Genomic DNA, 25,616 nt, shown 5'->3' with positions numbered 1-25,616 from the left:
TTTTTTATTTTGTATGTTTGTTTTTCTTTTTTTTTTGTTATATCTTAAAAACTTTCAATAAATATCTTTAAAAATAAATAAATAAATCCAGCCCTGGGCTTCTGTCACAGTGTCCCCTTTGTGCAAGAAACGGTTTAGTCCTGCCGGCCACATGACCTGGAAACTGTCTGTGGAAAAACACCAGCCCCCTCAGCCTGAAAGCAAGATGAGCGCCGCAAGCCCATAGTCGCCTTTGACTGGGCTCAATCGTCCAGGGGTCCTTTACCTTTTACCAGAAAACTACAATATTAATAAAGAGAAGCAGAAGTGGCAGTAATAACAGTTTTTTAGAAAGCTGGGGGAAATAATGATCAAGAGCATGGGCATAGCCTGGGGCGGCGGAGGGGGGCAATTGCCCCCACTAGATTAAGTAAAACAAAAGAAATATTTAACTAACAGACCAATCACGTAGGTTCTACCCCCCTAATAAAAGTCCTGCCCCCCTAACAAAAATCCTGGCTACCCCCATGCCCAGATCTGTGACATTGCCCATGACCAAGAGACTCTGAAGGATGGCCAGATTTAGGTTTGATGAGGCCCTCAGCTACTGAAGGGAATGGGGCCCTTTATATGTCCAGCTGTCCTTTGTCATCAACAAATTGTCGCTGTTTTTTTGGGTTGAATAAATGCTATTTGGTAGTTTAAGGACCTAATAGGTATTGAAAGCCATTTGCACATAAGAAATAGGAGCCTACACAACACGAAACACTGTTGCTGTATGTAGGCTTTATTTCATTCATTTTTTATGTTATGTTTTGGAAATGCACATCCATTTTTTTCCCCTTTAATTTTTTGGGGGCCCCCAAGAAAGTGGGGCGCTAAGCTATAGCTTGTTTAGCTTATACAGTAACTCCAGCACTGTTCTGAGGTGGTAATATTAAGAACGAATAAGCTATGGGGGGAAATTATATTAATAAAAAGACCCTGAAGCGGTAATAGTAACAATAATTGCGGGAATTAAGTGAGTGTTTGGGAATAAACATTGGCGAAGAGAATGTGAGGCGGCGTCGAATCCGCAGTTGCCGGGCGAGAAGCTGAGGCGAGAAAAGGAGGCGGGAAAGAGCAACTCGGCGGCGGCGGCGGCGGCTGTCCTCAGCTGCTCCCTCCCTCGTCCCGCCCTCGCGCCGCGTCGCCAAGATGGCGGCTCCGAGCAAGCAGTGAGTGTGGGGGAGGGGAGGCGAGGGGGCCGCGGAGCTGAGGGGGAACCAGGATGGGGGGTTTGGGGTTGGGGTGGAGAGGGAACCGAAGGGAAGGAGCCGCGGGGTCGGGGTGGGAATCGGGGCAGGAAAAGGCAGGGGCGGCGTGGAGGAGAAACGGAGCCGGGAGAGGGGAAACCCCCGGCCTGAGTCCGTGCGCGTCGAAACTGACAAGACCCAGGAAGGGACCGAGGCGGTTTTATTTTATTTTCCGAGGAGGGGGCACTACCTGCCAGGAGGGAGGCCAAGGCGGCAGTGAGGTCGTGGTGGGGGCTGAGGGGGGGCATGAGGAGGAGGCAAGTAGGGCCGGAACATGGGGCTGAGGTAATTTCGGGGTGGCCGAGAGAGAGGAGGCGGGACTGAGGCGATTTTTCGGGGAGGGCGAGGCGGGTCTGATCCAGAAGGTGAAGTGGGGATTTGGGGGGAAACGATGAGGAACAAGGCTCCCCTCCCAATTATTTATCATTATTTATTGCATTTCCGTTACACCTTTCCCTCCCAAGTTGCTCAAGGTGGTGAACATTCATTAATCCCCCCTGTGAGGTAGGTTAGGCTGAGCAGCAATGGCCTGGTGGGGGATTCAAACTGTGGTCGCCCCCAGGTGTTGGTCTGACCCGCTAACCCAGCCTTTCTCCGCCCCAGATGTCCTTTCACTACAACTCCCATCATCCCCGACCGCTAGTCATGCTGGCTAGGAATGATGGGAGTTGTAGTCCAACAACATTGAGGGACCCAAGGTTGAGAAAGGCTGCTCTGACCTCTAGGCCGCACTGTGTGTGATTTCCTCCCTGCCCCCAAGACTCAACCCTGCAGGAGCGTGGGTTGCACTGTGTTATTTATTTATTGCATTTATATCCCACCTTTCTCCAACTTCAAGGTGGTGTACATGATTCTATGTGCCTTCCCATTTAAATCCTGACAACACCCCTGTGAGGCAGGTTAGGCTGAAAGACAGTGACTGGCCAAAGGTCACCCAGCGAGCTTCTTTGGTGGAGTGGAGATTTGCCTGTGTCTCCCCTAGGCCTAGTCTTGACACTTTTAACTCAGGCTTTCCCCCATCTGGTGCCCTCCAGCCCCAGCATTGTACAGTGGTGCCTCGCAAGACGAAAAGAATCCATTCCGTGATTGTCTTCGTCTAGCGGTTTTTTCGTCTTGCGAAGCAAGCCCATTGACGGATTAGAGGATTAGCGGCTTTTAGCGGCTTATCAGCTTATCGGATCAGCTGATAAGCGGCTTAGCGGCTTAGAAAAAGGGGGGGGAAACCCCCGCAGGAACTCGCAAGACATTTTCGTATTGCGAAGCAAGCCCATAGGAGATTCGTTTTGCGAAGCACCTCCAAAACGGAAAACTCTTTCGTCTAGCGAGTTTTCTGTCTTGCGAGGCATTCGTCTTGCGGGGCACCACTGTACTGGTGTGATGGGTTGGGCTGATGGGAGTTAGAGTCCGAAACATCTACACTCTGCAGTATGTCAAGTTTGGGAATGTGACTTTAACCACTATGTCACACTGTTGCTCGCTGGGAAAAAGAAGCTGCCTCCTCCATTAATGGCAGTTCTTAAAAGTACTTTATTATTTTTGATGCAAGCACTTAAACTGCAGTTAGCAGGCACTGTTTTAAAAGAAGCATCTTTCTTTCTCTAACACAGAGGAGATGATGCCTCTTCCCAAATGGCACCTGTTGTAACTCTTGCGGATTCTCTCAAAACAGAGATGCTTCTGACCCACTTGTATGCTTTTTCCTTCAAAAATACTGTTTTATCCACTTCATTACTTTGATCTAATAAATTTTTTTGTATTTTTATATTAATAACAGTTATAGCATTTTGTGGCACCCTCAGTGTGGCTAAAACATTAATCTAATATAAGAATATGAAAATAATGTAAAGAGAAGGCAAATAAATTATAAACAGCAGATACAAGAATCCAGATTACTTGACCCAGTATGAATGGCCAACATATTTTGTTTGATTTATAAAAGCAGAAAGAACACTCACCATGTCTCCTTGCCTAATTTCCTTAATTAAATGGCATCATGTTTCACATAATTACAAACATTACAAAAGTAATCATAAATAAAACATAAGTACATAACCAAATTGAACAATTTCCATATAACTCATAACATTAAAAAAAATAAAGATACAAAAAATTAACATAAACAACAGCCACAATTCTCCAGCCCAAGAGTCTGTTCAGCAGCCTCAGCTTTGGTAGCTGCAGTCAGTCAGTCAAGGCCCTGTTTTCCATGCTGTCAGCAAAGCTAGTGCTGTTTTGTGTTTCTTCTTTACATTTCCGACTTTGCTGAAAAATACATTACTAAGACTACTGAACATATATTCAATATTCATTTTTCTTTCCACAGATATGGACTTATATTTCCCAAGAAAGTGCAGCAGAAAACTTTTGTCAAACATGCAGTGTTTATGGATGACTCAGATGATGAGGTTAGTTTTTTGTTGTGCTTTGTTTCATTTATTAATGGAGGCTTCCAGTGCAGTTTTCAAAAATTCCAGTTAAAACTAAATTTAAATTTATTTAAACCAACTAAAATACAGGTTCAAAATCACTGTAGCAGCAGATCAGTAAGCCAGCCTAGTATTCTACCAAGCATCCTGGGAGTAATGTCATTTGAACTCAGTTGTGACCTACTTTTGGGTAGACCTGCATAGCTATATGTTGTTGAACAGCCTAGCCAGCCTGCTGAATTCTTTCTGAATGAGGAAGGATTTATCTACCGCCTTAAAGGCCTTTTAAAAAGTGGGCTATTCAGGTGTCTCTTGGGATGGAGTTCCATAAAGACAAATTACAAGTACTGTAGAAAGAAGATGTGTCTGTCAGACGAATCTGAGAAAGCGTTTGGCTCAGAAGTCTCATCTGACAATGTGATCCCAGTATACACAGGGGATATGGGCCTACCTTATAATTTAACTTTAAAATAACCCCCCTGTAGTATAAGTTGTTTTTCCAGTAGAGGGTCTGCATGCCATAGAACCATCATTTAAGTATCTGTTTCTATTATTCTTTGTGAGAAAATTATTTGCAAGCAGTGTGGAAGGACTACTTAGTCTATAAATAGGCTTAATTCTCATAGATGAAGGCTCAGTATTGCTGCTTTCAGGATGTTTCACAACCTAAGTTCTTATCAGTATGTTAAATATACTTTGATCTTAGCAGCAGGAATAATAATTTAAATTCAGTGGAAAACTGGACACTTGGTATCACTCACTCTGGAATACATCTATAATTAAGAATATTACACATAGAATCATAGAATTGTAAGTTGCAGTGGACCCCGTGGGTCATCTAGTCCAACCCCCTGCAATACAGGAATCCTGCATACAGCCATCCCTGAGTGAACCACCAGCCTTCTGGTTAACAGCCAGATGCACTGACCCATTATGCCACCCTTTGTATAATTGGAGATTTCAACAGGGACTAGAACATCAAGGCACTTTTTATATGATTTGGCAGTCTTTTATGACATATACAGCAGAGCCATCATTTTCAAAACAAACTTTGCTACAAGCCTGGTAAATCTGGAACGATACTTGATAATCAGATAACAATGAAAGTTTTTACTTTGGCTTTGTTATTTTAACCCATGTGCAACTGTACTCATTCTGCGTGCCAATTTGCTAATTTTATAGTTTTGTTTTTCATCTTCTAAGTTTTATCTGTTAGACTGCTTTAAATACATTATACAATAAAAAACTTTACAAAAATATGTTAAAGATACAGGTGCCATAATTTAAACTTTTGATTGGTTTATAGCAATTAACATTATAATACATAAGTCAGTTAGTGCTGTATATATAAAAAGCCAGTTACTGGATTTGGTTTGCTTTGTCACATTTAGATGTGACATAGAAGAGCCTTGGAGCAGGACTGTAACTCAACAATAGAGCACATGTGTTGCTTGCAGAAGGTCTCTGGTTCAATCTCCAGCATTTTGAATTAGGTCTGGGAAAGACCTGTGTCTGAAACTCTGGAGAGTTGCTGCCTGTCAGTGTCAGCAGTATTGAGCTAGATGGACCAATGATCTAATCCAGGTTGAAGCAACTCCCTGTCACATAGAAACAAAACCCAGGGCAAAGCTATAAGGATGGGATGTTCTCTGATCCCTATGGCTGTTTTGAATCATTGGCCCAAAGGAGGGCTCATGAGAGTAGGCGGAAACAGGAATACCAAAGAAGGATGTCAAAAGCAGCAGAATGGCCAGTTCTAGTGCTTTATTAAAGAAGGCGTAGACTTACAGCAAAGTAGCCTGCCAGTTCATCTAGGCTTTGCAGACACAGGACAGACACTGCAACAAGGAGATGGCTTGTTTGCACCCAAGCAAACATGCATATGTTCTTTATACTAATAAATATAATAAATAAATAAAATAAAATATACACAAAGCAGCATACATTATTTCACCTAACTAGATGAAGGCCTAGGTGGCAAATTCCCAAATCTTACAGATAGTTCCCCTTTTTGGGCTTAGCCCAGCGTCCCAAGCCCACAGATAAGGATAGCATCAAAGTAAGCCAATTAGCTTATATCAAATCAAGTGAGCTCATTGCTAAAACAACTATCAATTGTGGGGTTATATTGACTACCAAGATGGCGTTTTTAGCAAAGCTTCTGGAACAGTTCGCCTCTGGTTCAACACAATGGGTAAAAGGAAACAAGCTGTTTCTTTGGGACCCTCGGGTACCCCAGACCTTTCCCCTGCATTTTCAACTTTCATTTAAAAAGAAATGAAGTCACTAGCCCTTTTAATGATGCCGATCTGAAGAAAAATCAGCAGGCAATATTCTTAGTTGCAAAACTTTATAACATTAAGCCCAGTAGACGAATTGTTTAGAGTTTTCTTATTGACATTCAGTGCCCTCCCAGAGTATCCTTAGGTCCCCCACTTTCTCCTGTACACTCTATTTCTGCTCTTGCCCATGACTGATCTTCTCTTAACTAATGAGAAATAGGCAATGATTTACTAACTTCTAGTCTAATGTACTATTTAAAGAGAAGAAAAATATGCATCATCACTGGTTTAATGGGTGGTTGTCAATTGGCTTTTCACACACACAAAAAAAATTGATTATGATTTTTTTTCAGACAGATCCTCTCATTTGCAAATAGAGTGTACTGAGGAGAATGATAGCCTCTTTATATTGTCCCTTTGATCTGGCATGGCGGGTGATGGGGGAAGCATCTTACAGAACTCCCCATGTTATTTCACAGCCCACAAAGTAGGTAATAAATCCAGCGACTGCCTTTATCATCAACCAAAAAATAAGATCATTTTTAAAAAACAAAATTACTTTATTAGTTTAGTAATAATTTTAGGCCTTTCCGAGATAAGGAGCTGCGTTTGGGAGGGGTTTCATTTCCTGGCTGCTTCCATATCAGCAAAAACTACGCCTTGCGTGTCTGAAGATGGTGTATTTATAACTGAACTCTAATAAAGTCCATGCCAGCAAACCTGCACACCTGACTTGGCCATGGCGATCATATATTAGATAGAAAACTTTTGTTCCGTTAAAAAAATGTTACTATGCATATTTCATTAAGATTTTCTTTGCTGTATTGAGAGGTTGTTTAATCTTTCTCTTATAATTTCCAAGCTATACAGCGAAGTGAATATGTATGAGTATGCATGGAGAACAGGACTGGTTTTAAGACCGATGCTGTATTAGGCTTAAAGGAGGTAAAGTAATGTTCTGGGTTAAAAAAAAATATTTATTTGGTGCCATCAGCATGTCTGTTGCTTTCTGTAAACTCCATGGAGTTTTCTTTTCTTTTACAATCAAGGAGTGTATGAATTATTTGAAAGATAAATTTACATAGTACAAGAGGGCAGATACCTATCCCAAGGAGCTTCCAGACTAAAATTTGACACGGAGGAAACAAAGGAGGAATGGGAAGGAAATGTAGGCAGGGGGTACTTAGAGAGATGGAAAAAGTGAGCGTTAAGGAAAGTTTCAATGGAAGTTAGAGACAGAACATCACTCAGGTGGTTACAGAGGCAGTTCCAATCTTGATGTGCAGCAAGAGGTAAATGTTGAAGAAGCAGAAGGACTTTAGCCAGCTGAGGTTGGTGAAAAATGATGTTTTGTAGAACTCTGGAGCAGGGCACCCCTCTTCCTCTTCTCTGCAGCCTCAGTGGGTGTCAGGAGTCTGTTGCTTCAAACCCTGTTTAGTCAAACAAGAAAAGGTGGTACAGTGTCCCATTTGAAGTTTTATAGTTCTACAAGTTAAAAAGAGCTCATTGGATGCTATCATTCACAAAGAATGCTGTGAACATTTTGTGACAAACCTTATGCTTCTGATGCTAAATGTATTGTTAACTAGTAATAAAAGCAATATGTGGAGTTTTACCCACCCACTTAAGACTGAGTTTAACTCTTAAAAAAGAAAAGAAAGATCAAGAGTTATTAAAGCCTGCTGCTCTGTGTAGCTTTAATGGAAGAGAGGTCAGCATATCCAATATTTCTGTGAACCTTCATTTCCTTCACTCTAATCCAGAAGCCAACACACACCTTGATGTGTTGCCAATCTGTTTCATGTGACAGTTGGATCCAAAATGGTCTGTTTGGTCCAGCCACTCTGACTGAGACTACAATGATAAGTGATATATAAATAGTTGAAATACTTTTTAAAAATGTGCAGTCTTCCTTATTTCAGGAGTAGAACAACCCTATAATATCTTTTTTTATCTGATCCACAAGATAAAGAGGGAGTGATGGTGTTCATCCATTCTAGCTGCTTTATAGGCAGGGGTAAGAGAGCTTGTGAAGCTGTTGGAGCACTTTATAAATCTTATTTTAAAAGGGTACTCTGTGTCAAGAAGAAAAAAACAGTTTGGCAGCCTAAGAGAAGGCTGTACCAGGTGTAGCAAAAGCATGAAAGAAGGATTGAAATAAAAGAGGAATAATGAAAATGGATAGAATAAAGTAAAAATTTAAAAGGTTTGCAATATGGGGAACAAACTCTGCAGTTCTCGTTGTGCTTCAGTTCTTTTCCCTTTAGGGAGAAACAAAGGGAGTTTTCCCCTTCAGAAAATATTATAAGTTCAAGCTTTGTGTCCCCAAAGAATACCATGATTGGGGGCAAACAGAAATCCCATGCCAGATTGCTGACTTCGTAAGGTTCTTTAATAAACGACCTGTTGATAAGTAGAAATAATACAAAAGAACAGGAAGTTCCCATCTATCAATCCTCTCAGCACAACAGGAAATTGTCACCCATAAAGCTCTGGAAGAGGTGTTTGTGCTGGCGCTGTTTTCCTTAAACTTCTTGGCGCGCTGTCCAAACAAATGACAGGTGGACCGCTTTAGAATTTTATGTACTGAAATTGAGGCCTCTATATTACTTTTATTGTTTGCATAATCTCCAGACACTAGTACACTTAACTGCCTACAGGCAGGTCTGGGAAAAACTATTGTGAATTTTAAATATTTTGATGGAGAGAAATGACTTATGCATGAAGAATAGACCAATTTCATGAAAATATTGGACAAAATATGTCAGTTATTTTGAGTTGAAGTATAATTAGCTAAGTCCCTCAAGTTGAAGACATATTTTCTGAGGCAATTAATGCACAACGAGGTGAGCTCCCATTGTACGGTCCAAGCTCCTGCCCACCTAGCAGTTTGAAAGCACGTCAAAGTACAAGTAGATAAATAGGTACCGCTCCGGTGGGAAGGTAAACGGTGTTTCCGTGCGCTGCTCTGGTTTGCCAGAAGCGGCGTAGTCATGCTGGCCACATGATCCAGAAGCTGTCTGTGGACAAACGCTGGCTCCCTCGCCTATAGAGCCAAATGAGCGCCGCAACCCCAGAGTTGTCAGCGACTGGACCTAACGGTTAGGGGTACCTTTACCTTTACCTTTATCTTCTGGATGCATGGCCAACCTTCCTTCAGAGCCAGTAAGCAATGTTTCTTAATCAGTCATGGATAGGGCAATCAGCATCTTCCAAAGGTCAGTTGATCTATGCTTCCTGTGTAGTGCTTTTGATTCATTGTCCAGCTGAGCTAGTCCCAAACCTGTTTCTTCATGATAAAAGAATGACATATAGACTGACCATGGCCGGGTTTATTAATGCAGCTATGGCTATGGTGGATGAACACCAAAGGTCTATCTAGTCTAGTATTCTCCCTCCAGCAGCAGCCTGCCAGGTGCCATTGCGGAGTTCAGAAGTGAAAGCTCTCCTCTTCTTTTACAGCACTTGGTATTTGGTTCTAGGTGCCTTCTTACAGGGGCATATACAATGGGTTCTTCATTGTAGCCACTCCTATCATAGAATCGTAAAGTTGGAAAGGACCCCAAGGGTCATTTAGTGCAACCCCCTGTTATTTGAAGCTTCAGGTGAGCAGTTCTAGATTCAGCACCACAGTACATTGGCATAAAAGAGTTGTTCAAACATTTGCTTCGTACTTCAAGGAGGTAGGAAAGCAGCATACATGAGTGCAATTCAAAACCTAGAGAACCTTTATTGTTGATAGTTCAGTTCTGTGTCAGAAACAAGAAAAATGGCATATGGCACTTCTGCAAGAGCAAATTAATATTCAAGTCAGTTTCAATTTGCTGTGTGTCATGGTGAGTCAGCTTTCTTCATCCCACTTGGACATCAATGTATAAGAATAAAATAAAAAATTACCTGCTGCTTGTTTTCCAGTTGCTTTTTTTTAGTATTATGAAGTGCTGGTGACAAAAGTTATTCCACTTGTAAGAAAAGCTGATGTTCAGTATGAGTCATGGCAGGATTGGAAAACTACGATAGCTGCCAAAATGTTAAAAAAGATATTTTTCATGTTCCCCTGTCACCTGGTGGAGGGAAAGGAATATTTGATTGCTAATGCTCTATAAACAAGTGGTCTTTGTAGTAACATTTGTTCAGCAAACATAGGGAGTTGCAGGTCTATGTAGAATTAGGAAATGTGAAGAAGAGATCTGGTGTGCTTCACTTTATTGGGAATAAGGAAACTGCATTCTGAACTAAGTTAGCAGGGCTGTTTCCATTGCTGTTCTTAATACACTGCTTTCTAGTGTGATGTTCTTCTCGCATAATGTGCTTTCGAGGTGGGGTGTGTGCGTGGTATCCTACTTACAAAATAACCACTTTGTGATTACTGAATTGCTCTTTACATCTTCAGAGCAGGCTTAGGTAACTGAGTTAGAGATGTATGGTGCTAGGTGAGCTCTGACAAACAGCCCAACACATCCCCATGGAGTTGGAGCCCTATATGGTGCCTACAGCATCTGCCACAATCCACATGAAGGGCCCAGCCAGTGTCTTGCCCTGCCCTGCCTTGCCTTTCTGCTGCTGCCTCTCAGCAAGAGCAACATCTTCTCCAGCTGCAGCTCAGATCTGGCCCAGGTCTATTTCACAGCCAGCCCCGATCCCAGGCTTACAGGCTGAGTTTCTCAATTTCTAATGTAGTAATGTACCTGCATCATAAGTTGTAATATAGTACTATGCTTAACAAAGGGAAAAGCAACAGTTTGAACATAAAAATTTCACTAAAACAGTATAAGGTAGCTTTCTGTCTTCCTAATCCCAAGAGTACCTGGACCAACCCAGCCAGATGGGTGGGGTATAAATACAGTGGTACCTTGGTTGTTGAACATAAGCTGTTCCGGAAGACGGTTCGACAACCGAGGTGCAAAGGGCAGTTGGCAAAGTCAGTTGAGAAAACTGAATAAAATGCAGCAGAAGCTGTTAAATGTCCCAAAAACGTTCAAAACGGAAGCAATTACTTTGGGGTTTTCAGCGTTCGGAAACTGAAACGTTTGGTTTCCGAGACGCTCGAAAACCGAGGTACCACTGTGATAAAATTATTATTATAACCATGTTTATTCTTAAGTCCCACCATCTTCATTGGGACTTAATATATCATCAGTGTGCAGATGGCTATGTTGACCACATAGCTCTTCTCAATACAGTACTTTATGGACAAAGAAAATGATATTGGCATTTCAGTTGTTGGAAATTTCTTTTCTATGGATGCAGATGACAGTGTTTCTCTACTGATGACCTTCCATATTTATTTGCTTTTAAACTGTTTTGAAAATGTAGCAAACTTGCATTGACCTTCAACATGGTCATATTAATACTGGAAGTCAGTCTCTCTGGGGGCATACTCCCAGGCAAGTGTTCTTAGGACTGTAACCTTATTTATTTTTTAAACTATTGTGGGCTATACAAAACAAAAATAGCATATTTATATGTAACTTAATATGCAAAATATTTTTTCCCCTTTACAGTCTTCTGTGGGTGAGAGCCTTCAACGAGAAGCCTTGAAAAAGCAAGCAATGAAACAAGTAAGTTGGCAATATGTGTACACACACACATCTTACTCCTTGGTTTCTGGTCTCATTACACAAATACATATATGGTGGTGATTGTTATACTGATATCAATGTATATGGCAATTTGCCCTGAAATGTATAGAAAGAGAGAATGCTCTCTCCTGAGGAACACGCCACCTAAATTAGAACAGGGTAATGCCAATAACCAAGACATCTTAAAATCTGACTTTCCACTATCATGCATTGAGGTAATGCTAGTGTCTCCGCCCCAACCCTCCAATAAGATTTTAGTAAAGCCTTCAATGTAACAACTTGCCTGGTAGCCATAGACAATCAGTAATTCCATTCAGGAAAGTAAGCAATCTAGTAGAGGAGAGACAGATCAGTCTTGTCTCTCCTCCACAAATCTGCTTGGTAGAAAGCACTTTTTTTTTACTAGCCTGCCAAGAGGCTGGCAGACCGCAGTTTCATGTTTGTTGCAGAGGAGCGTGTTCTACAGCCTGCATTGAAATGCAGTCTAGCTTCTTAGCCAACAGTGGAAAAGAAAAGAAATCCAGACCAGCAACTTTGGTAGGCTTATTTACCTGGCTGTCCTACACCAGTGCAAATGTTTAGAAATAGGAGGTTAACACTGGCACCTGACAAGGCTAATGGTTTTCCTATAGGGCTGTCAACCAGTATATTTCACCAAGTTTTGGCAGCAAGTGTTAAAAAAATTAGAGTGGCAGCTGTTCTTCTTTTCATAATAGTTTTTTTTTAAAAAAAAATTATATTAGTGTAATGTATAAATGAATTATTGGATTATTTTATGTGATTCATCCTCATAATTTTACACACCAGCCCTGTCCTCTTGGCACTCGGTTTTGGAACTGCAACACTTTCCTTATTAACAATGACATAATTTATATCAAAGCTTGAATTTTTAGTTTCCATGACTTTGTTTGCGTAATAAACAGTTCCGCTTTTATACAACTCTGTTTTTCTTGGGTTTATTTTGGCTGTGTCAAGTTGTTACAGAAAAACAACCCTGCTGCAAGCCTTGAAGCAGGTTGCCATATATCTACTCATAGTTTACAATGCACCATTAAACGTGGAGACTAATTTAGCATCCACACTGTAAAAACCGCCAGGAGAGGCAAATTCCTTCTCTGACATCAAATATAGGACTCCTTGACTGGCTACTTGTGTAACTTTTGTTTCAGAATGAAAGTCTTAATACTATGAGAAAACAAAAGGAACTTGTCCACTGTTTAGATTTCCACCACACTTGGCTAAATTGTGATAGAGAGAAAAGACATGGAGCCAATAATTTTTTCTGTAATAGAAATACTGGCCTTTGGGTTACATAAACACAGAAGATGGTTTTGCAGATTATGATGAGTATGAGAGATAACATCTCTGTGGTTTGCACCTAGTGGAAACATTCATGGCCCCTTGGTTTCCTGTAGGGAAGGGAGAAGGCTTACTCAGTTGCTCCCTGGGGCTTCTGGGCAAGGTGGTAGAGTTAACTTAGACTCACACTTGGGTTTCTCTACTGGGAAGAGGGGAATGTTATAGAATAGGCATGCCCAAGAGGTGGATCGTGATCTACTGGTAGATCATGGGGAGTTCCTGGTTGATCTCTGCCCCCTCAGTGATCTCCTTACAAAAAAACAAAAAACAACCCACAATTTTGGCTTCCTAAAAAAAGCCTCCATAACTTTGGGTAGATCACTGCCAGTCTTTTTACGACTATGGGTAGATCACTGCCAGTTTTTTTATACTGTGAATAGATTGCATACTATTGGGAGCTGGACGTCCCTGTTATAGACCTTGCCTGTGTGTGCGTAAAAATGAACACATACTTCTCTGTATATATAATCAGTCATAGTGTTTCTTGGGCCAGGGAGACAAACTATGGGTTACAATAACCATGAAGATTGTTCTCATTTTGCTCAGGCACTAGTGTGAGCAGGAGCAACAAACCATGATCTCTGGGTTAGCATTATGTCCAACCCGCAGATTGTGGTTTGTTGATAGGAGAGAACAAACCATGGTGCAACATTGTGGGTTTTTTAGAGTGAAACAAACTGTGATCCTTGGATGTAACTCTAAGCCATGCAAGAGTGTTTGTTACTGCTGCTGTCTAGAGGAGAGGAGCAAAGTGGGAACCATAGTTTGCCATTAGGGACGCGGGTGGTGCTGTGGGTTAAACCACAGAGCCTAGGACTTGCCGATCAGAAGGTTGGTGGTTCGAATCCCCGCGGCGGGGTGAGCTCCCGTTGCTCGGTCCCTGCTCCTGCCAACCTAGCAGTTCGAAAGCACATAAAAGTGCAAGTAGATAAATAGGTACCGCTCCGGCAGAAAGGTAAACGGCGTTTCTGTGCGCTGCTCTGGTTCGCCAGAAGCGGCTTAGTCCTGCTGGCCACATGACCCGGAAGCTGTACGCCGGCTCCCTCGGCCAATAAAGCGAGATGAGCGCCCCAGCCCCAGAGTCGGTCACGACTGGATCTAATGGTCAGGGGTCTCTTTACCTTTACCTTTACCTTTAGTTTGCCATGATGGGCTAACACTACCATTGTATCAGCTTTCTATTCCAGTGGCTGTCTGTCTCTGTCTTATGTTTTTTCTGGCCCAAAGTCAGAGAGCACATCCTCAACACAGGTAAATAGTGATGTGCTGCATTTCCAGTCAGAGAGACACAGGGCCGCCTGATGGGGCTGTTATTTTGGCTTTAAGATTCTAGCACAAACTTCCAGAATGGAGCAGTGAGGGGTGAATAAACAGCACAATAAACAGGTCTTTGGAAGCAGAAGCTTGGCAGCAAGGAGGAGGAGACTTCTCTTGTATAACCATCTGGAAGGCTGCACTAGCGCCTTAAATGTTTTTAATAAAAGTCTCTTGTTTGCAGCTTCTGTCTTAACCGAGATAATTATAGATAATACATTGCTGGACTAGCTTCCTGGAAGACTCTAATGAAAATACCATAACCTTTCTTTCCTTCCTTTTAAAGACCAAGCTTGAGATCCAGAGGGCATTGGCGGAAGACTCCACAGTGTATGAATATGACAATATTTACGACGACATACAGCAAAAGAAGGCAGAAAGTCATGCCAGCGCACTTGCAGGGAAAGGGGAAAAAAAGGTCCATACCTGGAAATGAGTATGATGTCTGTCTTTGCCTCTCTACACTAGGGATGTTTGAGGCGGTGAAGACCTCCAGCTGTGGGTGGGAAGAGGCCAAGAGGGATGTGGAGCCACTGAGGGGAAGGGAATCAAAGGTTAACACTCCCTGCACATCATGGAAAATTCAGGAGTGGGATCTGCTGATGCTGCTATTTATCATTCAAGTGACACTTTTTTATTCTTACAAACTGCATCGCCTCTTTCAAGTTTACCTTCAACTGTCATGTGGGATGGGCCCCTATTCCTACTTCAAAAATGGAGAACTGAGGGCTCAGGGGGAATTATCTTTTGCAAGCCTCTGCAGTCAGATTTCAGCCCAAGTCTTACAGATACACTAGATTTAGACTTGGATCACACTGTCCCTTTCCTGCACATTTTTGTTGGACATCACCTTCATCTCTCAGGATCACAGGTCCACAGATGTGCTTCCTGGCTCTCTCTCACCCTTCTCCAGAACCTGGGGAACTCTCCCAGAGCCAGTGCTGATTTTGGAAAAACACTATATTTCCATATGTCCTCTTCATGTTCTGGAGAATAACAGGGAATCTTCCTCACCTCATGCAAAGTGTTGGATGAGGCTCAGTTCGACTGGGAAGAGTCCCCCAGCTTTAAACTCAGGGTTTAAGTGTAGCATCACAAGTAGGATTGGTGGCAAGCACATATTTCACCTGGCTACTGATACCAGGCAGATTTTGTTGGCCTCTGCTCAATAACTTTGCCTTGGTACTGATGGTAGCTTAGAGTGGCAGCAGTAGCTTCTGTAAAATGTATCCCACAATATTCACAGCATCTTCAATTTATTTGCCACAGGTAATCTCAGTCTTCTTCCATTTCTTCATTGCTGTTTGTCTTTGCAGCCCAAGTACATCCAAAATATTCTCAAGGCGGCCGAGCTAAGGAAGAAGGAGCAGGAAAAGAGAATGGAGAAGAAGATTCAGAAAGAACGTGAACTGGAAGGAGGCGCGTTTGATGACAAAGAAGCCTTTGTAACATCGGCCTACAAGAAGAAACTGCAAGAAAGAGCTGAGGAGGAGGAAAGAGAGAAGAGGGAGGCAGCAATTGAGGGTGAGGAAGATGACCAGGGTGCTGATAGATTGCTCTCATGGGTGCTAGGAACCAAATTGTCAAGACTCTGAACTCACAGTAGCCTAAATGACCTTTAAGTAGGAATCATCTGGCAGATGTGGTTGTGTTCCTTTACACATTGTATCCTTGAGGAGGTGTCAAGAAGGGAACTCTTTTTTTGTTCCCGGCCCTGTTCCTTTGGTTTGGGATAATGTGCAGTTTGTGAAGTAAGCTGGGGGGAGAGAGACATTTGCTTAAAGAAAACTCAGGGGTTTGTATGGAAATCTCCCCTCTTCAAAGCAAACACTTAGCCACTGTACAGCACTGTATCACAATATCATTTTCACAGCACAGTGTGTGTGGTTTTTAAGAATTGCCATATTGGGGGTTTTTTTTGGACTGCATGTAGGCATACCAGTGATCAGCAGTTGGATTATTCTGAAATGCCTCCTTCATGTCTCTTTGAAGAGGGAACCACAGCTGCTTATACTCCCTAGTGCTCAAGAGATTGATGAGACCCTCAAACTCCATCCCTGCCACATCCCCAGTTTTAGCCACACCATTCTCTCCTCAATAACTTTCTAAAAACAATAGCTAAGGGGGCTGTTCCCCACCATCACTGCCCCTATAATCTGAGTACTGTGTACAACCCCTGCTTTGTTCCAGATATCCCAGGCAATGTGGGCATTTGCAATGAAGCTTTTTCTCCCAGATGCTTTATTGATAAATAATAATAATTCCTAATTTTATGTCCTCCTTCCCTTTTTTTAGCATGTCTGGATGTGACCAAGCAGAAGGATCTCAGTGGCTTTTACAGGCACCTGCTAAACCAGGCAGTGGGGGAAGAGGAGATGCCCAAATGCAGCCTTCGGGAGGCCAGGTAAGGTTGAAATGCAGAAAAATCAGCTTCTCTGGCAGTCACAGTTTCAGCATCTACTTGATGGCTTTGGCTTTGAGCTCAGTGGAGCCAGAGTTTGGTCCCAGTTAGCAATCCTCAGCTCAGAATGGAGAGTTTCATTCTAGCCAGAGTGTGCATGGTGTTTGATAACCATGAAGAAGGGACTGAATTTTTGCTCCATTCTTGGGTGGGATGGCAGTCGGAGGTCAAGTGGGTGCCTCCTCTCTCTCTGGATGAATGAGGAAAGGTTTCCTTACAGATGATGTGATGTGACTATAGTGGGGAGCAGCCTAGGCTGGCTTATTGGCATCAAGCCAAGACATCTGTGACCTGCAGGGTGATCCTTCAATAATAACATATGGAGGGTAATTAAACTACTGTTCTCTTTCACCAGGTTGGCAATGTGGCTTTGGGGTGTTACCAGGGAGACATGGAAGGCTGTCTCCTTCCTGTTTTTGTATACATTTTTAATTGCATGATGCTATACTTGTTCCCATTTGCGTCTGTTTTTATTGTTCATTTGGTGCTCTCTTTTAGTTGTTTTTAAATGTTTCATATTTGTACATCACTGTGGTTGCCTTTTCTTTTTTTTTACGAAAAAAGAAATTAACGTGTTTTTTAAACAAAGGGAGAAGTTTTTTCAGACATAGGTAGAGTCCATAATACATTCTAGAAGAAAACCAGCTATAAAATGCTGGCACCTTAGCATGTTTCTTAATGTCCCCTGACAAACGGTCTCTCTGTGTGTGCATGTGTCCTTTTCCAAGCAAGCTATAGAAACACCAATGGCACTAGTGACTTTCAGATCTCAGGCTGGCTTTACCTTCCCTTAGCCAAAGTCCACTCTTAATTTGAAAGGCATGTTCAAAATCATCACCAGCATTATTATTTGCATTTATTAATCACTTACTACATAAATTGTCTTAAAGTGACTTAGAATTACATAAGCTTTTACCCAGTTGATGTATATGTGGCAGAATTTTGCTTTTCTGGGTGAATAATTTGGATTGCTTGGACAGGTAATTTTAGTGAAGTAAACAGTGTGGGTTATATCCTTAAATGTTAGCTTCCTTATTAACTACCCAAGACTGAAACATTGTAACTTCCCTGGTCCTATCAGTTTGGTAGCTATAATTATACTCTCAGCTGTTACCACCTTGTTTTGTCTTGTGTTAATCTTTCCAGAAGAGGAATATCTCTTGAATGTATGTATAGAAACATGATTGATCAGCAAAATATGAATTTCTCATAGTGTCATCCTTTATAAGGAAGTAGTATTCTCCTTTTCTGGTAAATGGAAAATCTTGCAGCTCTTGTTTCATTAATACTAATAAATGCTCACAGCGTATTTGTGCTAATTTGGAGAAAACCCAAAGTCCGAGCCATATTTACGGGTGTTAGAGTACTTGCCAGTCAGAGCTTACAACACGGATTGATGAATCATTGGGTCCGAACCTTACTCCAGTATGTGATGAGATCACGTGATGTGAACCAAACAAGTTCAGGTATAGGTGACAGAAAAACAGGTGGTGATAAATACTGCCTGAGAGTGTGTGCCTGTTATGCCTCATGGCTTTGCCAACCATTCATTACAGATGGCAGGCATGATGACTGCTACATGTTCTGCTCATCACTTCCAGTAGGCAAAATGAGTGCACACCAGAGTGATAAGGAAACCATATTAAATCCCTCCAACTAGGAATGCTGTTGGTACCTTGTTTAACACAAATCAGGAGTTGAACATTTGATACACACATTCTGGATGAGAGATTAATATTTAGCCATGCATGCCACATGTTTCAATTATGCATTGTTAGTTTCAAGTAGCAGCCAGAAAGTTTTTTTGGAAGCACCCAAACACGGCATTAAAATAATGGCCAGCACCATTTATTGTCCCCAGTGCCTGGTGTTCAGAGGTGGTATACTCTCTAGGATCATGCAGTTTCTGTTTCTTGTTGTGAAAGAAATACGGTAAACTTGCAGTTTTCTACAAATTCTTGACATGAAAACATGCTTTTCTTAGAAATGTGGGTGTATGCTTTGGAGGATAAGATGATGCTAGGTTGTTCTGAGTTGGCAGGGAGTGAATTTTATTTTGTGTCTTTAAAAAAACGTAGGATAAAGGAAGAAGAACCCAGTGGGAATTCCTGTGACTCCAAGCAAATAAGCAAAAACCTGGATGAGCGGACAAGTTCCCACATTCCTCTAAAAGCAGAAGATAACCCAGAAGCAGACAGTGACTTGGAAATGGATGCTAGTGATGAGGAGAACAGTGCTAAAGCACACACAAACAGCGGAACTGGCAACAAAAAAGAGAGTAGGCAAGGCCACTCTGACCGTAGTGGGGAGAGTTCCAGGCATCACAGGAGCCGAAGGGACTCAAGGTCATCCAGCGAGGAGAGAAGCTGCCATCAAAAGGTGCCTTCAAGTCATCCAAAGAAAGAGGAGGGTGGGGGAAGGAAGGAAAAAAGTGGGCAGCACAGGGAAAAGGAACGCGAGAGAAGACACAAAGACCATGAAAAAGAGGAGCGCTCTAGACCCGAGAACCATCATAGGAGACGGGAAGAACAGGATGAGAAGCAGAGGAGAAAAGACAGGAAAGAGAGGGATGATTATGATAGAGATCTGAAGATGTGGAGAGACAGAGAGGAAAGGTATTCTGAGTGGGAACAGCAAGAGAAAGAGAGGCACAAAGAGAGGCACAGGGATAGGGAAAGGGACAAAGGGGCACAGGAACACAAAGAGGAGAAGCAGCAGCAGCAGCAAGAAAGGAAAAGTAGTAGCCCTGGGCCCTTGGCGAAAGATTGCCATCGGGCTCCAGAAAGTGATAGTAGGGAAGAAAACCCCCCCAACTCTGAGAGATCATTAGAATTGAAGCACAGGACTTCAGGGGTGGGAGCAGAGGAAGCAGAGAAACCTCCAGAGAGCCAGAGCAAATTTGCAAAGCGTAGTAACGAGGAGACAGTGATGTCAGCAAGAGACCGCTACCTAGCTCGGCAGATGGCCCGTGTGGGCACCAAGTCTTACATAGAAAAAGAAGAGGATTAGGTTTCATTTCAGGAGGAGCATATCAGGAAGGTGACACGTTCTTATCGCTGGTGGGAATACCAAGGCAGGAGGGAATTGTACACAGGAATTGAAGTACAGTAGCTTCAGGCCATTCATTTTAAGAGGATTTTTTAAAAGGGTATCCTTTTCTGCAGGAGAAATGGATAGAGAGGTATGACTTTTGGACACAGAGTGTATAGCTTGATATGGGTCTGTTCACACTGACAATCTGCACCTCAGTACCTGCTTATGCTCTGTCTTTTCAGTGCAGTGAGCTCCAGCCTGTGGCTAATAGCCTCACAGAGGTTTTCTTTAGATCATGAGCGGGGAGCCTGTGGCTCTCCAGATATTGCTGGGCTACAGCTCCCATCACCCTTGGTCCTGTTGGCTGCTGGGGATTGGAGCCCAACAACAGCTGGAGGGCCACAGCGTCCTCATCCCTGCTCTAGAGCCTGCTGTCCAGCCACAGGTACTAAGGGAAAATAAGTGTGAAAACCAAACTTAATGAGGAATACAAATAAGCCCAGAAGCAAAAATTATTATTGTTTTGTTTTATTTTTTTAAAAAACACCACCACCACCACTTAGTTCCACAGTGAACTTAAATGTGGGGAGTCTTTGTTTGGAGTTTTGTTAATTCTTCTGTGCAGAAACATTGAAATAAAATGAAAGATGTGAATCTTACGCTGCCCTTGACACTGTTTTGTGTTTGTGTTACTTCTTAGTCGCACCCTTCAAGCATGATAAAGTGACATATACGTAAGGGGGAGAGAGAGTCAGCAGTGCCAGTCATATGCTTGGCAGGGGAAGTTCCTCACACACAGGCTGTTGTGTGAAGGCTCTCTGGATCAGGCCCTGTGTGTTATAATAATAATAAATAATAATAATAAATTTTATTTATATCCCGCCCTCCCCAGCCGAAGCCGGGCTCAGGGCGGCTAACAACAATAAAACAGTACAAAAGTACAACATAAACAACATTCTAAAATCATTCATTATAAAAATTAATTAATTCAAGCCACTGGCAACCATTGGGCCAGAGCTCTGCGAAGATTGCCGAGGGAGGGAGTCAGGCTGTGCCCTGGCCAAAGGCCTGGTGGAACAGCTCTGTCTTGCAGGCCCTGCGGAAAGATGTCAAGTCCCGCAAGGCCCTGGTCTCTTGTGACAGAGCGTTCCACCAGATCGGAGCCACAGCCGAAAAAGCCCTGGCTCTAGTTGAGACGCCAAGTTATAAGACGCCAAGGTTTTATAAAGCTGTCATAAAAGACACTCCTACCTTTAGCTTGGCAAAGTGAGAACTTTGGCAGAGGGAATGTTTTCATAATATATTTTCAACAAAACCCTTGGAAGCACTTGTCCTTCTTACCTCACCTCCCGGTAACCTTCTCTTCTAACAGTGATGCATCAGCACCAAATTATTTTGGAAGTTTGAAGTTAAAAAAAGAAGAAAAATTCAGATCACTATTGTTACTTTTACTACGCTGCTTACGATTGAGAAATCAGTTTTGGGGATTATTAACTCCCTCAGTTGCTACGGCCCTACAGTGCAGGTTTGAGGGCTTTTGGGGTATTGTGTGCTGTCGTTTACCTTGCTGAATTAAGTCTTAATTTCTTGCAAGCCTTTTGTTTTGAAGCATCATGTGTTTTTTATCCTGTGTCCTGGGAAGCCACCGGGAAGGAAGTTTGTATCTTGCTGTTGTTATGGAGACCATAGTGATGGTGTCTTTGCCAACTCCAGAAATAGAGATGTGCTTTCCTCATGCTTTGCGAGCGTGTTTTCTCTCTCCCCCTCTTTCCCTCTTCTGAGTTTTTAAGGAGGGAAACAACAAGGACCGTGTCACTGATAACGTCACAGGATTGTATTTCTGTTTAGATTTCAGCAAACACCAGTTCTTATTTGTGCCTGATATGTCTTAGGCACTAATGAGCTTTTTCTACCTCTAGGGCTTTTACTTGGGGCATTTTTTCAATAAACTTTAAAAGAGGCAAACTATCTTACAAATGTAGCGAGTTTGCTAAAATAAGGTCCAATGCAGTTGTGTTTTCCTGCCTTCCAGCATAATTTATAGACTGATCTTTCTGTATTTTATATGTTGTGAGCCACTTTTTTATAGCTTATGAAAGGGTAGATGATGGTGATATAATGTGTTTATATTGTGCGTTTCTTCCAAGTTGGGATTCAAGGCGGCTTACAGCATTTAAAAAGCATTCTTTTAAAATACAAAGTAATAAAAACAAACTGGTTGAAAACAATAGTTGAAATACAATAATGCACGTTTAGAACCAACTTTAAAATATCAGTTGTCCTGACAGACCAGTTATCAACATCTTCTGCACCTAGCTTTCAAAGGTCTGTCTAAATAGGAAGGTCTTAGCCTGCTGGCAGAAAAAAAGGAGGGAGCCAGTCAAACCTCTCTTGGGAGAGAATTCCACAATACAGAGGAACCACAGAAAAGGCTATGCATCTCCACTAGGAGGAAAGGTTACAATATTTGGGGCTTTTTAATTAAGAAAAAATGTGAGTAAGGGGTGATGGAGGACAAGACAGAGGTGTATAAAATTATATGTGGTGTGGAGAAAGCGGATAGAAGCTCCCCCCTCCCTTTCATAATACTAGAACCTAGTAACGCAGGGATGGGCAATATGTGACCCTATAGATACTGTTGGACTCGATTCCCATCAGCCCATGCCAGCAAGGACAAAGGCTAGAGATGATAGTGATTGTAGTCCAGCAACACATGAAGGGCCACAAGTTCCCTATTCCTGATCTACATCAACTCACTCATTCTGATGAAGATGTTTTCCTGCCAGAAATATTTTAATTTTAATAAATTGCTTCCCACCAGACAGAGGGGGGATACAACTGTCATTTTATTATGATATTAAATTTATTACAGTAACAGTTTACATCGCAAGGCACATACTGATGACATACAATCCAGCTTGGGACATTCAATATAACCAAAGCAGCAGCAGCATAAATTAATACAGGTGCATTTATATACAAGTTAAGAGAGGAATGCTTTAGTTTTGTAAAATAAAACTCCAGTTTTAATTTCTCCATACAAAAAGGTAAACATGGTCCCAATTCACACAGTTGCCTAAATAAGCTCCCAAGCCAACCTCTTGCGCAGGTCCCACTTGTTTTAATGTGGCCTGTGCAGCAGAAACACTTGGTGGGTTTCTTCCATGTACCAGAAATTGATTTAATACTGTTTTCTTTGGAACAATTAATGACTCCGTGGGTAGGTGTGTTCAGAACAGCAGCATCTGTCAAAAGGCCTAATAAATTGTAATCTCGGCACTGTGTGTGTTTAGTGTAGCTCAGTCTTCCAGCTAGTTACACCTGTTGTTTTTGCAACAGCAGTAAACATACAAGTTTAGTGCCTCTGCCAGCTTTCTAAGTTTGGAGTTCAGCGCTCATAAAAGAGGCTTTCAAAAGTGAGAGCCTCAGTTGTCACTGCCTTCCATGTCTCCTGATGCAGAACTGCAGTGGAGCACAGCTCCTATAGAGTGGTTGCATATAATGAACAGCTCTGTGCCCACTCCATTAAAAACAAAAACAAAAAACCCCAGTTAGGACACTTCTTAAGAAGTAGTCCTCTATGTGTGGCTACACTAGGCTATGGGAATATTTGCTCCCTGAATGCATTAGACTGCTATAACAAGCACATAGCGCTATAGGTAAAAAGATACACCTGTATGGTGGCAAAAATGCATTCCTGTACACTTGCACCTGGAGTGGTGGGTGGGTGAACAGCTGGGGGAGCAATGCAGGTGGTGAACCCCAGCATATATTTGAACACCAATGTAGTGTGGCAAGGTGACGATTTAACAGTCTTCTGAAATGTCTTGCAGCAGGTGGCAGTGAGCAGACCACTCCACCCCACAGCCAGCACTGGATGGCTTCACCACCTCAGCTGAGATTGAGCCCCTTCTTAGGACCAGGTACAGAATTAGCAGGGTCATGTGGTGCAGTTGTTGCAGGTCTGTACCACTTCGGTGTAGGTTTCATGTCTGAATGCTCTTCCATTTATCTAAAGCACATAATCCCTGCATATAGATAGCTTATCAGATAAAATGGTATTTCTTTCTCTTCTGATATGTTATTTTTTTGGAGATAACTAGTGGGGTCCCCCCCAAAAAATCTTTACAGGTAGATACACTTTCCTTCCTTCCTTCCTTCTGCAGCAAGTCTAGCAGAACTCCAGAAGACCCGCAGTTCTATACAAGCTCAACACTTGCACAGGGGGGTTCAGTAATGTCTCTCTTCCAGGTGTTGAGCAGAGGCCCCATTCAAACCATGAAACTTTGCCTGCATATTAATTTTGTAAAATGCATTGGGTTGGGCTGGGTGAGTTCCCATATTTCTTCAGCTAGGTTGAAAACAGTGAGGTCCCTAGAAGCATATACAACAGGTTCTATTACAGAAGATCACATTGAGAGTGATAACAGGTGTGTTGGCACAGACAGATGAGTTCTAAATATAATCCTAAATCGCGACAGTTGTCCTGACAAGAGGCTTGAGTAAACCATGCGTGCATTCAGATGGCCCCTTGCCCCACCCACCATGGATGGAGTAACGGATACTCATTCACACTTGAGCGCATCCTCATGTTTCCAAAACAAAAAAACCAGTGCAGTGAATCGAAACTCAGAAGAGAGCCTGGTGCTAAGGAGTGCAGCCAGTCTTTAGTTTCAGACGATCAGCGGCCCTAATCTTTTGTCACCACACTTCTGCCTCTTGTCACAAACACACTTCTCAGTGGAAATTCAGTTCTTTGGGAAGGAGCTTCAAAGCAACAAGAGAGTCAAGGAGCTAGTGAAGCCCCCTCCCCCCCCACCTCCCACCAACAGCTGTTTAGGCAGCATTCATACAGATGTCACCAAAGGGAATTTCTGTGGCTGTTTCTGGAGTAATGCTTTTTAGAATACGCTGTGGAGGAAGGAGGAAAGAAACAGAATGTTAGGGAGATAGCAGGAAACTGGTTTCAGGTGAGACAAGAGGATATCCAAGGAGCAAAGGGTGCCACCGGCTGAGGCTGCTCCACTTGGGGAAATAGGGCACTGCCCCACCAACCTCGGTCTGTTCTCAGCCAGCCTTCTTAAAACCAGTCCAGGGGATGGAGCTGCCTGACAGCTTCCTCATCCTCCTCAGTCTCAGTATTGCCCCTTGTAGAACTCAGGGAGGAGGGCGACAAAATAAGAGTTAGTTGCCTCTGCCTGCAATTGGCTCTGGCTGCACCTACTGCTGGGCTCCCTGCCTTCCAGTCCCAGTGGGCACCAGCCACCACTAAGGGCGCAAGAACAGGAATTTACAGAGCAAATGGCTCCAGATGACTGATGTCGTGAGCCAGACTTTTTCTATATTGGCCCATGTATCCAAGATCAACCAATTTTTTTCTAGGCTGTTTTGGCTGTTTTACCCACAACTAAGTTTTCTTCTCAGAGTTGACACATTGAAAATAATCGACCAAGGTTAGTCATTCCCATTAATTTCAAGCAGTCTGTTCTTGAGTATGACTCGCATAGGATACAATTCCTGTGTTTGCCATATGATAGATGTTCAGAGTCATAACAGGAGATGCTAGAATATCCCACCAGGCAGGGCAAGAACTAAAAGATGACGTTGGAAAATGCCCAGACGAAGCACTGAGCTTGCCATGAATGTTTATTCGATGCCGGCTGTGCTGAGAAGAGTTACTCTTTCCACTCAATCCACAGGCAGGGGCACATTGCTCAGTGCAGTCCTATAAGTTTCCATTGGAGGAAACCCCACCCGCTTTCAGTTTATAATCAAGCATGGGCAGTGTGCCCCGGTCTACATCGCTTATAAGTTTTTTAAAAGAAAAAATGAAGTGGTAGAGCAGCCTTCATTGACTTGGTACCCTCCACCTGTTGTTGGACTGA

At 42.6% G+C, this 25,616-nt stretch overlaps 2 protein-coding genes across 8 annotated transcripts in view; one reads left to right on the top strand and one right to left on the bottom strand.

The window, feature by feature from the left end:
- Positions 1–1,077: 1,077 nt before the first annotated feature.
- NSRP1 (nuclear speckle splicing regulatory protein 1) lies at positions 1,078–20,402 on the top strand. Of its 2 annotated transcripts, none has more exons than XM_081172139.1 (7): positions 1,078–1,196; positions 3,598–3,679; positions 11,487–11,543; positions 14,524–14,655; positions 15,554–15,761; positions 16,533–16,641; positions 18,777–20,402. In XM_081172139.1, exons 1-7 carry the CDS (start codon positions 1,177–1,179, stop codon positions 19,705–19,707), a joined length of 1,539 nt encoding a protein of 512 aa, XP_081028265.1. In that variant the 5' UTR covers positions 1,078–1,176; the 3' UTR covers positions 19,708–20,402. The 2 variants fall into 2 exon arrangements, with proteins under 2 accessions (XP_081028265.1, XP_081028266.1); XM_081172140.1 differs by lacking the exon at positions 1,078–1,196 and adding an exon at positions 1,294–1,385.
- A 2,157-nt stretch (positions 20,403–22,559) lies between these two features.
- The window catches only part of SLC6A4 (solute carrier family 6 member 4), a 35,334-nt gene continuing 32,277 nt past the window's right edge, over positions 22,560–25,616 (bottom strand). For all 6 annotated transcript variants that reach the window (XM_081172065.1, XM_081172069.1, XM_081172068.1 and 3 more), the window contains exon 14: positions 22,560–24,642. In XM_081172065.1, the coding sequence (XP_081028191.1) occupies positions 24,568–24,642 (75 nt within the window). In that variant the 3' untranslated portion in view covers positions 22,560–24,567. The remainder of the gene's footprint in view (positions 24,643–25,616) is intronic.

This window comes from Podarcis bocagei (genome assembly GCF_964188305.1).
Source record: "Podarcis bocagei genome assembly, chromosome: 15".
In the NCBI taxonomy this organism is placed as follows: Eukaryota; Metazoa; Chordata; class Lepidosauria; order Squamata; family Lacertidae; genus Podarcis; species Podarcis bocagei.
The sequence above is the reverse complement of the archived record's forward strand: the minus strand, read 5'-3'. Positions and strand labels throughout refer to the sequence as shown.